Raw genomic sequence first — 14,589 nt, 5'->3', positions numbered from 1 at the left:
TATGAAATTTGACCTTTTCTCTTTTGATAAGTAAGAGGAAGTAAAAAGAGGTAGAAATGTGTCTTGAAAAGTGATATACAGTTTCAATGGAGCAAAATATATATGCTTTTCAATCTCACTGCCTTTCAAAAATGACAAAGTATTAGTTTTTAAAAAGGTTTACAATGCTGTTTGTTGGTGTTTGAATAGGATATCCATATGATGGTAGCTTTTATCCTTGAATATCCATTCTCGAAATACCCGGGATGCTACCCATCTTCATCATCTACGGGTAATTTGATTGATAATAATTGTATTAAAGGATAGAAATTGTAATTTTTTCATTTTCTTGCCATGTAATTTATTTATATTTGCCATTGTAATTACATTTGCGTCACTTAATGTAAATAAAGTAAACAATTCAATGATAAGTTGATCAGTTAGTATCAGTTGAAGTAAGCGTAATTGCAGAGATTACATTATTACTATGGGCGAAGCAGTCAAGTTACTACTTGCAGTGACTTCCTGATTCGTCCATATTTGAGGTTGGCCGATAGACTAAACGGAAAAGATTTCCGGTGAGAATCAGCAAATAGATTGCACCACGGTTCGCATAAATTTGGCTCAGATTTGCAAACTAATTTTGACTGCTATCAATTGATGGAGCTGAATAGAACATGAGAAAGTGATCATTGGGTTTTTCAGAAATTCAATGAAATGTAGGATTTTCTGCGTCAGTGCTGTTTTCTACTACCCCTCAGTTTGCTACTAGCTTCTCAGGCGTTTAAAGTTTTGTTTAAGTTTAAGCGTCAATAACAAAGATGAAAGGTGGATAACAAAGATGACAGGTGAAATTGTTGATGAATTCAATTTTTTTTTTTTATTTATTTATTGTAAGCTTCTCAATTTATTTAACGAAAAAGCAATGTTTTGTATTATTGTCGTACTTTTTTCGTTATAATTAGTTTAGAGTTTTGTGTTGTTACAATGTTGTGCAAAAATTTAGGTGAAATTGTTGACGAATTTAATTTTTTGTCTAGAAAAGGTGTAACAATGATACTTGGTCCACTCTTTGTATTTTGTATTGCTTATTTCTTCTTTTGTACATTTTGCTCAATATTTTACGGGAATTAAATTATAAATTTTGTTCTAACACATTTACATCTTTGCGCATATTTGCATTTGGTTGCAAATGTCGAGAATAATGATACTTTTTGTAACAAATCTGCTAATATACTACAAGCATTTCTATTCTTGACTGTCTTTTGACATTGTTATAAAAATTATTTCACGTTAATATTGCTAAATAACACAATTGCTTCAAATTTTGGTTAATGAAATTTCTTCCATTTTATACATTTAAATTATGAAATGGATAAATTATCATTCATTTCAGCATATCAATATGAAATTTTTGTTTATTTCGATTGCAATTATTTCAGACATAAATATAAATGTTTGTTTATTTGAATCACAAGAATATCATAAATGATATTATCACATGCTAAAATTATCCTACAATTTCATTTATAAATCAAAAAATGAATTTTATAATTTGTTGCATTTGAGTAAGTTGAGATGCTCACTCAACAATAAAATTATCTCTGTAACTATCAATTTGATAAGTTTTTTGGATTGATAGTAATTCTTCCATATTTTTTATTTTTATTTTTTTTCAAAGATCATCAGTTGATGAGGGCAACATATGTGCCGGAATTGTTTTGTAATCGTCACGATCACAACGTACCGGTGGTCTTGCTTTAATCTATAAGAAATGCATTTTTCTTATTCAAATTTAAATTTCAAAAATGAAAGTTTCAAAAAATGTAATACTTTTTCGCCTTTTTTTTTTTTTTTTTTAAGTTTTAATCATACTTTATAAAATTTGTACAAAAAGATGGGAAATAAAAGCAGAAACCTCTGTGCTTCTTCTGGCAACTCGTTTCTTTGGAATATGTGTAGCAAATGAATCTTGTTCTCCTTTATGCTAATAATAATAATAATAATAATAATAATAATAATAAATATATTTTTTATAATATGTATTATTTTCATAAGTAAGTATACTATGTATAAATTTTAATTTGAAACTTAAAACTTTTTGAATAATTATTAGAATAAATGCCGAAATGCGCCACTATCGATATATATGATTTTTTAGTGAAAAAAAAGAAGAAACTTAAGGTATTGAACATAAAATTTAATTAGTCATTCTAAAATTGTACTAACATATCCTTGCTTTCTTTTCTCCCTCTCTCTCTCTCTCTCTCCCTTTTTATTTTTTTCTAATCAAATTAATTTGAATATTAAATAATAAAATAACATTAGTACTTACTTAAGTATTGATGATAAGTATGAAATACTTCTTGTATAAGTATAATTTCATTAAAATATTCTCCAATTTTAGTAAATATATCAGTAGCAAAATTAAAAAAAAAAAAAAGGATCAATTATTAAAATAATAACTTCTGGTTGTGATGAGTCCAAATTTTTCTTCATTTTTAACGATTTTGATTTTGATAGTGACTGCAAAATTCATTTTTTCATATAAACTTCAATCAATTTATAATATAAATTTGATAAATACTTTTTTGATTATGTTATTACTCTATTTATTCCATTCAATCTTCTTTTGTTTCTCATTTTAATTTTAACTCTATTTTAAAATTAAAAATTCATTTGGCAGAAACAGAGTATTATTTAAAAAATTAAGTTCATATCAAAAAAAGAAATTCTTATCATTATGAATACACTAGCTTATCACTATAACAAAATAGTTTGCTTACTTGACGAATAAATTTCATAGTTTCTGCCTGTGTTGCATCTACTGATTTGTCGGACTAAAAAGTTCTCTAATGGAATGTAATGTACTATCAATCTTATCAAGTAAGCAAATGATATGTTATCAATCAATCAATCAATCAATCAATCAATCAATCAATTCATTCATTTTTTTTTTAATCATGTAAAATTTCAATAAATTAATTTTTTACTAAAATATTCATTCATATTTTTACTTTAATTTTCTTTCTATTTTCATTCAAAACTAACAACAGCGAAAAAAAAAAAAATGAAAAAAAAAATGCTTAATCATTCATTAATTCACTAAAGTTTTTTTCTAATCTTTTCCTTAAATCTCAATTTATCATAGCTTAAGATTAAATCCATTTTTTCTTTTTTTTTTTTTTTTTTTTTTTGATGGCGCAATTGTTACAATAAATAATCTATGATGTTTATATAGAATTAATAATTAAACTAATATTAACAATTAAACTATATCTATTCTAAAATATATCAAAAAATTAATCACCGATGTACGAGGAAATGATTGTGATTTTGATAAAGCTGGCGATTGAGCATCTTCAGGTGCTGTTTTTGTTGTCCGTATTGCATTATCAACCGGTGCTGTATTAATTCCGGTTTCATCCGATGAACGCTGATGTGTTTTTTTAAGATGGTTAAGTGATCGATTGCAACATCCCCACCAGAATATAATTGTACTCACCAGTAATACTAGAGTTGTTTGTATACTGGAATCTTTTTATTGTAAGTAATTTTAAATAGGTAATTTTAAACTTTGAAAGATTATCTATTTATCAATAAAAAGAATATTATTATAAATTAAACAAAAAAAAAAGAAAAAAAAAAAAAAAAAGGAAACTATTAATATAGAATTAAAGAGTATAGCATTGATTTCCTTAAATCTTTAAATTTATTGTTAATCTATAAATGAAAAGTATTTATTTTATTTTTTATTTATCTTTTATTTTTTTTTTTTTTTTTTTTTTTTTGCTTTAGCATTTTTAGGAAGAATAAATGATAAAAGTTAATGATAACAATTAACACTAATGATTTTATCGCTAATCATTAATTATCATAAATGAAATTCAAGGAGAAACTCGTGCAATTCAAATAGAACTTTTGATCTTTTCTGATTTAAAAATCAATCTTTGAAATTTTGATAATCAACAATGAAACGCACCAAAAGAACGACATATTATAAATTGCCTCCATTGATTATCGATTTCATAAATTTCAAAAACAGCAAAAATATCCGCAAAAAAAAAAAAAGATAAAAAGAGAGAGAGAGAGAGAGTTTCAATAAACAATTTAGACCACTTCTCAGAAGTTTACAAAATTGATAAGAATAAAATGGAAATGGAAAATAGCAATTTTATGCTGTTAATTTTTTTATCAAATATATGAAAAAAAAAAATTTATTTAAATTTTGTCACAAAATTTATATCTGAATTAATATAGGATGATGAATTTAAAGCAAATTGTCACAAATAAATATAATTATCTATCGAATATTCCAATACAATGTGAGAATAATAATATCGATTGTCTTAATTGTTATTGCTATTAATTGATTTAATTTAGGAATTGAAAATTTAGGAACAAAAAAAATTTATTGATTTCAAATTTAGTTATATTTATAATCTAGCAAATGTAATGTATTTAATTTAATTTAGAAATTAAAAAATTTATTTATGCTATAGCAAATGTAATGTATTTAATTTAGGAATTGAAAATTTATTTATAATATAGCAAATGTAAAAAAAAAAATGTTCAGTGGTGAAAAAAAAAATTGGTAATTTTAACAAGGAAAGATAAATGTTATTTGTGATTTTATTAACTGATATGATAATTGTTATGGTAATGATATCTCATAGATGTTACTTTATTGATAAGATGATAATTCACTTAAGTATTATAAATGATGCAATGCATTTGAGTTTGTATAATTTAGTAACTTTTTAAGAGTAAACAAAGTTATTGATTTATGTATTTGAGAAGTTTTTCATAATTTTTTTCAGAGTAATTTTTAAATTTTTAAAACAAAAATAGGAATAAAACAACAAAATATGCGTTAAAATGTTTCTATTGATCCAAATTTCTTCCTTTATGTTTGATTAATATAAATGATGCCTGATAAAATAGCGTCTTCAGAAGCAGAAATATCTGAAAAATAATTTTAAGTTTCAAAAAAAATAAAAATAAAAATAAAATAAAATAAGAATAAACACAATGTAAAAACGTTGTAATGAATAAGAATAAAAATGATACATGTAAAATTATCATTAATTGTAGAAATAAACACATTGCTTAAATGATTTATCAGTTAATGATTAATCAATATCAAAACTTAAAATTGAATTAATTAACTAAGCAAGGAATTAAAAAAATTAAAAACATTATACCGTACAAACAGCAATTCGATTCTTCCAACTATCTTTACCAATATTTGTTGGTGGAAGATATCGATGATGCGTGAAACTACCAGAAACCATTTTTATCAGGTCATAGGTTAATACTGAACCAGCTAATAAAGATAAGGAAAATGCTATTAAATTAAATATCACTTCCTGAAATTTTACAAATATTATAAAATCTCAAATATTATTTATTAAATTTTTTTTTACTTCAATATATTTTTATGATAAGATTTATTTAAATTTTTTTTTTTTTTATAAAACATACATCCAAGAACTGTCACATTGACCAATAAAACAATTACGTATATGTTAAGCAATGATAAACTCACTGATAATAAATGATTGCACTATCAATATCAAAACATTACTATGATATCATTATAAATAAAATAATTCGAAACTAACAATATTGTAAATATTCTTTATACCAATGTATTGCATCAGTAATGTCAACGAGGTGCATAGGATAAGTAAGACAGAAATGAAGAAAATAACTGTGTATATGAACCATTGATATCTTCCATCACTGATAAAAATGATAATCACCAGAGAACATACCTGAAAGAAAGAGCACTATGTGATATATGCAATGAAACTAAATCAATTTATTTACTGATGAAAAAAATATTTGTAGTGCTATAAAGTTGAAACAGTCCAGAATAAATAATGCTTAGATATAACAAATAGAAGATGTCGAGAAAATAGATCGAGAAAAGAAGTGGACAATTGACCTTAGTGAAGTGACCATTAAATTGTAAATTGTGTATGTCTGTGTGTGTGGCTTTATGTTCAAAAAAAAAAATTTATTAAATTTGAAATTTCTAACGATAACAAATATCTTTAGAATCAGTTTTAATCAGAAATTTTCAATTAGAGATTAAATTAGTAGAAAATGATATGAAAAATCAGATAAGACTAAGACTAAATGATAAGCAGTAAACAGAAGAGAACAATTAAAAATAATAATAAATTTTTTTCAAAGATGAAAATTTATAACGGATGTCTCTCATAATACTTTGACTATAATCTGCTTATTATCAATTAGAATTAATAATAAAAGAATTATCTGTTATTTTAACTTCAAAACAAATTTTTAAGTAATTCTCAATCAATTCAGTTATAATTTAAAAAAGTGCATCTCTAAAAATAAATAAATAAATAAATAAATAGCTAACCAATTGAAGCCATTTAAGAATTGATATTTTAGTAAAGCACCACATTGGTGAACGAATGATAGCCATTGATATATATTAGCAATAGCGATAGGATGAATTTGATAGATTTCTTTCTTGAAATAGCTAACACTGCTAGCACTGATATCACTGCTATCACTGCTATCTATTGTTGTTATCACTGTTGTTGCTGTTGTTATTGTTGTTGTTGTTGTTGATTTTGATATTAATGATTGCTTTTTTCAAATGCATCTTCCATTCTATTGGAAGATAAATATTGAAGCTTATCCATCCCTCTGGGCGCTATTATCCTCTTTCCTATTCTCTTTCTTTTTCTTTTTTCCTTTTTTCCTTTTTTTTTTTTTGCTTTGATAAATTTGAACATTCGAACTACCCACACATACACACACGCACACAATACATAGCGCTTATTTATCTTACAAATTTAGTTGTAACTAAAATTACTACAATTAGCGCATCTAGCATATGTCTATAATATATATATATATATATATATTTCTTACCCATCTCCAACATATTTCTTTGCCCATTAATTAAAATAGATAATTAAATATATTTTTAAAAAGAAAAATAAAATGAATAAATAGTTTTTTTTTTTTTTAAAAAAAAAAAGACATTTTTGTGCCTTTTCATTTATTGCAATTTGTACAGTACCTTTTGCATTATTTTTGTATCATACCGTATCACTTGGAGATGTAAACTGTATGATGATAGATGGACGTGGGAAAGTGCCGTAAATTCATCGAAATTTGATCAAAAATTTGAGAAAAAAAACTTTTTTTTTTTTAAATATAATAATTGATGATAGGAGAGAGAGAGAGAGAGAGAGAGAGAGAGGGGGGAGAGAAGAGGGCATCGGTGGCATTAGTCTTTCAAGGGGCAGCTCGGACAAAAAATACAAATTTCAAACCGATAGCTGAACAGGTGAAAGACGTACGCACAACGTGCCCATAAGTATTATAATTCATTTTAACGTGTACCATTATGAATAATTACACCTGAAATATATTACGAGAAGAGTAATTCAATTAATCAAACAATTACTTCACGTACGTACAAACACAACGTGCCCATAAGTATTATAGTTCATCTGAAATATATAACGAGAATAATAATTAAATTAATCAAACAATTACTTTACGTACGCACAAATACAACGTGCCCATAAGTATTATAGTACATTTTAACGTGTACCATTATGAATAATTACACCTGAAATATATTACGAGAAGAGTAATTCAATTAATTAATCAATTAATCGATCTATTTCGAATCAAAATTATCATAAGCTATCATTATTGTCTGAGAATAGCATAATAATAAATATAAATATATAAAGCAAAGAGGAAATACGGAGATTGCTGCAAGTGATACGGCTGTACTGCACCATCTACAGCAATCATTAAAAAGCAACCAATTGAAATTGCCAGCTGGCTATTTTAGCTTTTTAGCTTTAGATATTTTCCATCCTGCAAAAATTATTCATAATGAAAAAAGTGGAAATACACACATACATACACATAGACGTGCACGTGCACGTGCACGTACACGTACACATACACGTACATATACATACATCACATACAGCTGGAACATATAGAATTATATCACCACTTCTTGATCAGCTTTTAGCTTTTTAACTTTAGACATTTTCCATCCTGCAAAATTAAAAAAAAAAAATGGAAATACACACACACACACACACACACACATACATACACATACACACACATGTACACATACACGTACACGTGAATACGTACACATACATATACACAAATAGCTGTAATATATCGAATTCTACCACCATCTATTGACTTTAGCAGGATTTTTATATACAGATGGCTAACTGACCCACCCCTGAGAAAGATATCGAATATCATATCACAGCTGAATACTGTAAGCTAAAATAGTATGAAAAACTGGATCACACTCTTTTCCATTTCGTATCATTTAAATATGAGAAGAAACTAAGTCTCTCTGAGATATACCAGAAGAATTGAAAGCTCTAAAATATCACAAATATAAACAAATGTAACACATTTGCGCCAGAATTTAAGCTAAACAATAATGCTGGAATGTATTCATGTGAAATTATATGCGCTGTATCAAATTTTATATTTGTTGATAGATAGGAAATAAGCGTAAAGCAAAATAAAGAAAGAGAAATAAATGAGAGAGAGAGGAGGGGAGAAAGAGAGAGAGAGAAAGAGAGAGAGAGAGAATGTTTAAATTTTAAACTAAATATTTCGATATGATGAAAATATTGAGAGGGGATATTTTGAGATTTTAATTTATAAGGAAGAGAAAAAAATTTTTTTCATTTTTTTGCTATTACTATATCAAATGATTTTAGAATTTAAAAAAATGTTATATTATAAAATTTTTTCATATAACTTAAAAAATTTAATTTAAAAAAAATTTTTTCATATTTTTTCATGTAAAATAATTTTCATATATTACAGTTTGTTTTTTATTTTTTTTTAATTTTAATATTTATAATATATAATTTTGAATTATTGGAATATAAATTAATAATGATTGTACAATATTATATAATTTTGAATTATTGGAATATAAATTAATAATGATTGTACAGTATTATATTAATTGAATGTGTAAAAATTTTTCATAAAATGCAATGAATTTTACTTCAAATAGGCATTTTATTCATTTCACTGTTATCAAGCGGTTTTGTTATAATCATCGATTAAAATAAAACAAAAAAAAAAAAAAATAAAAAATAAATGGGATTATTTCGAAAAAAAACAGTTCCATTGGTTTGTAGTTAGTGGTTTTTTTTTTTTTTTGGATGAATTTAATTTTTAGTTTATTTCTTATTTTACAACCATCAATTTGTTGAATTGATTATAAAAGTTAAAATGTAACAAAGAAATAAATGAATGCCATTTTGATCAACTATTATATACTTCAACAATTAACTTTGATGGTGAAAAACTTTACAATTTAAGTTAATTAAAGTTAAAAAAAAAATAGTAAATTATTTATTTAATTACTTAAAATATTCTCAACTGTTAATTTATGTTAAAGTAAATTTAATAATACTATATTTTTTAGGCACCAGTACCATTACCAACCAGAGAAAACATCGCCGAAGTACTCTATCTAAATTATGAACAAAAAGTATTTAACTTTATAAACTTTTTTAAAAAATAAAAAAATTTTTTCTAGACTTTCTTAATTTTTTAAATTCTTTTTTTTATTTTTACTTTTTTTGATTCTAAAAAAAACTGAGGAAGAATATTTTATTAATTGAATGCTAGAAGTCAATTTCATTTCTGAGAAAATATTTTTAATGATAGACTAAAAATTTTCCAATTAAAGTGAAAATTAGAGGATAAAATAAAAAAATTTTTCATTTCTTAATAACATCATTTAATCTAACAATGTTAAAAAAAAAAAAAAAAAATTTAATTTAAAAAAAAGGAAAACTTTTTTTTTTTGTTTTTTTTTGTTTTCAAACTTTTTATATTATTAATATTTCTATTTTTTATATTGTACTGTTTAAAAAAGAAAACAAAAAAGAGAAATTAAAGATGTTACCTATGGAAAAACGACATATCTATGATCAATTTTATACTCCAGCATTGTATCGTGCTGAATTTGAAGCTAAACCGATGGTTTTATTTCTTGGACAGGTTAGCTTTTTTTTTTTTTTTTACAGGTAAATAAGTATATTAATTTACTGATATTTTTATTTTTAACTGAGAGTAATTGAAATTATCATAACTTCTTAGTTTCTAAATAAATTAAATTTGAATATATTTGATAAGTTATTAAAAAATTTTTAGCCATTGAATAAATTAAATTGATAAGTGATAACTAATTATGATAAATGTTCAAAATGATATATAATTTATTGTAGTATTCGGTTGGTAAAACATCAATGATCAAATTTCTTTTAAACGGAATGGAATATCCGGGTAGTATGATTGGACCGGAACCAACAACGGATTGCTTTACAGTTATTTATCATTCAGCTAATGCAAGTACTGTTATGGGAACATCACTTGCATCTGATAATACATTACCATTTCAGGTTTCAATCATTTCAATTTAAATTTTATTTTAAAAATTTGTCAAAATTTAAATTTTATGTTAAAATTAATTGATTAAATTTTCCAATATTATCAGAAAATTTAATTTCATAGAATACAAAATTATAAAAAAAAAAAAAAAAAAAAAAAAAAGCTATTAAAAATGTTCGATCAATTGAAAATAAATTCAATCATTTTTTTTTTTAATTTTGAAATAAAAAAAGTTGCATTTAGAAAAAAAAAAAAAAAAATTCGTACAACCAGAAAATATTAATTAGTGAAATATAATATTAATTAAACGTATAGCATTTTATAAAATTATTTGTTTATCTAAAATTTTAATACAAAATAGAAATGAGTAATAATAAAATAGCATTTTAAGTCATTAAATATGTTTGGTTCGGCATTTTTGACGCGAATGCGTGGTGCAACACTTCCGTCTAAATTACTTGAACATATTACTTTTATGGATACACCTGGAATATTATCCGGTCAAAAGCAACGTTCATCACGTGGCTATGATTTTGCATCCGTTGTAAATTACATTGCTGGCAAAGTAATTAATTATTTTTTTACAAATGATAGTATTTGAGATTATTTTATTCAAATTTTTGCTCATTTTCTTTAACTGATAACAAATGTTAATATTATTTTTTCTTTTTTTTTTTTTATAACTGATAAGAAATATTTGAGTGTTTATTAAGATTCGTAGTTTATAGGTTGATATGATCGTACTTTTATTTGACACTTCAAAATTGGATATTAGCGATGAGTATAAGCAAGTAATACAATGTCTTAAAGGAAACGAAGAAAAAGTTGGTTAAAAATTTTGTTTCAATTTTTAAGTATTACTTATTTTATTTCTTCTAATATTTTATTTTCGTTTTTTTCGTTTTTTTTTTTTTTTAAATTTAAATTTTTTTTTTTGCAATTTTTTCTTTTTTTCATTTTTTTTTTTTTTTCAAAGGTAAATTTATAGTTTCTAATAATTTAGATTAAAATAGTACTCAATAAAGCAGATCAAGTGGGAGCAGCAGAACTTATTCGAGTTAGAGGTGCACTGATGTGGAGTTTAAGTCGAATTCTTGAATCACCGGAAGTTCCTAAAGTTTTTATTGGTTCATTTTGTACGGCGGATTCCAAAGATACAATTGTTTGTGTTGTTATTATTTTCTTTTTTTCGAGTAATATTTAAATTTAGCAGAAAATATGAAATAAAAAAAAATTAATTTTTATTTTTTTCCTTTTCTGTTGAATTTTACTTTTCAATTATTGTTGTAAATAATTCAAATAAAAATGAAAATAAATTTGTATTTTAAGAGCTCTGAAGTGCATGAAATCTTTACACAAGAATATATTGATTTCTTTGATGAATTAAAATTACTTCCATCGGGTTGTAACGTACGTAAGTTAAACGACGTAATTAAACGTGCCAAGAAATTGAAAATTCATGCGCTTATTATGGAATATCTTCTTAAGAAGGTAAATGTTGCATAAATTAAAATTTTTTTTTTAATTCATTTAACACCAAATGATTGTATCATTTGATATTTATAAGCTTTCAAGGTAAACTTATAGTTTTAAGTAATTAAGCTAATTCACATTTGATTTTAGGTTCATCTAAAATATATCAATTTAATTTAAAACAATAAATTGATAAATGCATATTAAGATTACTAATAATTTCGTATAATATTTTATAATTGCATGAATAAGTTTTGAGTTTTGTTTTTTGTACAAATTTGAATAAATTATAACAATTTTTATTGTTGATAAAATTTTAATTATGGCTAATTCAATTAGATCAATTAGATCTCTATAATAAATATTAAGTTAATACTCATAGAAAATAACAACTTTCATAAAGAAAAAAAAGTTAAATATTTTTGCTAAAAATTTTTTAGCAACATACCTGATTATGTTTATTTTTAATTAAAAAAAAAAAAATAAATAAATAAATAAATAAATAATAATGACATATTTTAGACTAGGAAATTTGGGAAATAAAATCTATTTTTTAGATTTTTTTTTTAAAAGTTTATATAATTATTTGATAATTTAAGTATTATTTTAAAATGAATTATAAGCTTTTATCGGATATAATCTTTACGTAAGGTAACAAATATTACTTTTATTTACTTTAGATGTGGTGTAAATCAAATGGTGAATTGAAACGTGTTGTAACACAATATAATTTACTTCAAATATTAGATGATTTCAAATATCGTTTGCGCGTTGCGGAAAGTGATTTACCTGACATATTGGTACATTTTAATATTTTATACTTTTATTATTTTATTTATTTTAAATCAAATATAGAAAAAAAAGAAATTTTTTTTTTTTTTTTTTTTTTAATAAAATATACTAAATGAAATTTTAAATAAAATATAGCAAAAAAAGATGAGCAAAAATTTTTTATTACAATAATATTTGTGATGAAAATATCATTGCATGCAATATTATAATGATATGCATGCATTTTTTGCATGCAGCATTTTTATTTCTTGCAAAAAATGCTTAATTATTAGCCTTTTTTTTTGTAGCCTTTTTTGGAAAAAGCACGTTTGTCATATATTAAAGGATGGAATAAAGTAAACGAAGAGCAAATGCATAATTTAGATCAATTCATTAATGATGATATACCTAGGTAGGTAAATAAATTAACAAATTTTATTTTAATAAAATATTCCAATCAATTTTTTCTGTTTTTTAAATTTTTTTTTTTTTTTTTTTAATGCTTTTTGATAGAATCTTCTTGTAATAGTTAAAGTAATATCTTTTCTTCTCTCTTTTTCTCTCTCTCTCTCTCTCCCTCTCTCTCTCTCTCCATCTCTTTTTTATTGTTTTAAAAATTTGTGAAATAACAAATTTTCATTGATATATTATAATTGTAACATATCATTAATCATTAGATTTATGATAGAATGGCTAAATTAAATTAATTTTTTAAGAATTAATTTGAATTTTAAGAAAAATGAAAGACAGAAAAAAAAAAAAAAAAAGAAAAATTGGCTAATTTTTATTAAATTTTCTTAGAATGGTAGCAGCTGTACAAAGTAAAAATAAAAAGATAGAAATTCCAAGCGTTCTCGAGAATCTCTACAAAGATTTGATGAATAAACGATTGTTGGAAGAGAGAAAATCGAAAAGACATAAGAAATCTAAGTTAGATACTAATGCAAATAAATTGAAATTAAAAAAAAATAAATCGGAATCTAAAAATGATAAATCAAAATCTGACCAAGTGAAACCGGATTCGAAAGAAAGTAAACCAAAATCTGATGATGTCAAACCGGATTCGAAAGAAAACAAGCCAAAATCTGACGATGTCAAACCGAATTCGAAAGAAAGTAAACCAAAATCTGAGGAAGATAAACAGGAATCTAAACGAAGCAAACCAAAATCTGAGGAAGATAAACCGGAATCTAAACGAAGCAAACCAAAATCTGAGGAAGATAAACCGGAATCTAAAGAAAGCAAACAAGATTCCAGTGAATATAAAGCGAATAAACGGAACAAACAGTAAACAGGAAAATTTGAAAAAATAAAAACTGGAATGAAATTTACAGTGATGAGAATGAATATTTTCAAATTTTATATTATTGTTATATTATTCATATACATATGTATATGTGTATTCATTTATAAATTATTTTAATTTTTATACAAAATTATAAAAAATGAAATGCAACATTCATTCAGGTATTATAATGATAGTTTAATTAATATACAGTACTTTATAAACAGGTAATCAGGAAAGACCAAAAAAAAAAAAAAAATGAAAAATGAAAAATGAAAAAGAAAAGAAAACAAAGAAAGGATTAGATTAAATAAATAAATAAATTTTAGATTGAAAATAAAAGTATTATTAATTTTGTTACGTAGGAATAAAATTAATAACAAAGTGTGTGATTTTTTTTCATATTTAATTGAATAGTTTAATCGATGCGAAAAGAAAAATATAATACAATTTTTACCAGTAAAAGTTAACAAATAAATGAAAAAAGCATGTGAAAATGAATTGAAATGATAGACTTAGTTATTCAATAGACAAATGCCATTTAATTTATTCTTTTTTCCTTTTTTCCGGATAAATTACTAAGTTTTGCTGTTTGACATTCCCATTGTCACCTTGTAATT

At 23.8% G+C, this 14,589-nt stretch overlaps 3 protein-coding genes and 1 non-coding gene across 4 annotated transcripts; 1 reads left to right on the top strand and 3 right to left on the bottom strand.

Moving 5' to 3' along the window:
- Window positions 1–1,654: 1,654 nt before the first annotated feature.
- Window positions 1,655–3,993, bottom strand: Bm18164 (Uncharacterized protein; the record flags this gene model as incomplete). Its single annotated transcript, XM_043077745.1, has 6 exons — window positions 1,655–1,744; window positions 1,898–1,966; window positions 2,446–2,505; window positions 2,766–2,819; window positions 3,290–3,509; window positions 3,962–3,993. The coding sequence occupies 6 exons, from the start codon at window positions 3,991–3,993 to the stop codon at window positions 1,655–1,657; spliced, it is 525 nt and encodes a 174-aa protein (XP_042933679.1).
- Window positions 3,994–4,863: 870 nt separating this feature from the next.
- Bm10317 (Uncharacterized protein) lies at window positions 4,864–6,439 on the bottom strand (the record flags this gene model as incomplete). The annotated part of the gene is made up of 4 exons (XM_043077744.1): window positions 4,864–4,944; window positions 5,184–5,348; window positions 5,604–5,756; window positions 6,374–6,439. 4 exons carry the CDS (start codon window positions 6,437–6,439, stop codon window positions 4,864–4,866), a joined length of 465 nt encoding a protein of 154 aa, XP_042933678.1.
- A 793-nt stretch (window positions 6,440–7,232) lies between these two features.
- Window positions 7,233–7,348, bottom strand: Bma-mir-1822. The gene has a single exon (XR_006228148.1). It is a non-coding gene; the product is annotated as a pre-microRNA Bma-mir-1822 (primary transcript).
- Window positions 7,349–9,138: 1,790 nt separating this feature from the next.
- Bm1395 (Uncharacterized protein) lies at window positions 9,139–13,975 on the top strand (the record flags this gene model as incomplete). Its single annotated transcript, XM_043077743.1, has 11 exons — window positions 9,139–9,171; window positions 9,470–9,535; window positions 9,949–10,050; window positions 10,278–10,451; window positions 10,832–11,005; window positions 11,169–11,264; window positions 11,444–11,602; window positions 11,770–11,931; window positions 12,594–12,713; window positions 12,993–13,096; window positions 13,486–13,975. 11 exons carry the CDS (start codon window positions 9,139–9,141, stop codon window positions 13,973–13,975), a joined length of 1,680 nt encoding a protein of 559 aa, XP_042933677.1.
- Between the last annotated feature and the right edge of the window lie 614 nt (window positions 13,976–14,589).

This window comes from Brugia malayi (genome assembly GCF_000002995.4).
Source record: "Brugia malayi strain FR3 genome assembly, contig: Bm_v4_Chr1_scaffold_001, whole genome shotgun sequence".
NCBI lineage: Eukaryota > Metazoa > Nematoda > Chromadorea > Rhabditida > Onchocercidae > Brugia > Brugia malayi.
Note: the sequence above shows the minus strand (reverse complement) of the source record. Positions and strands in the feature narration are given on the sequence as shown.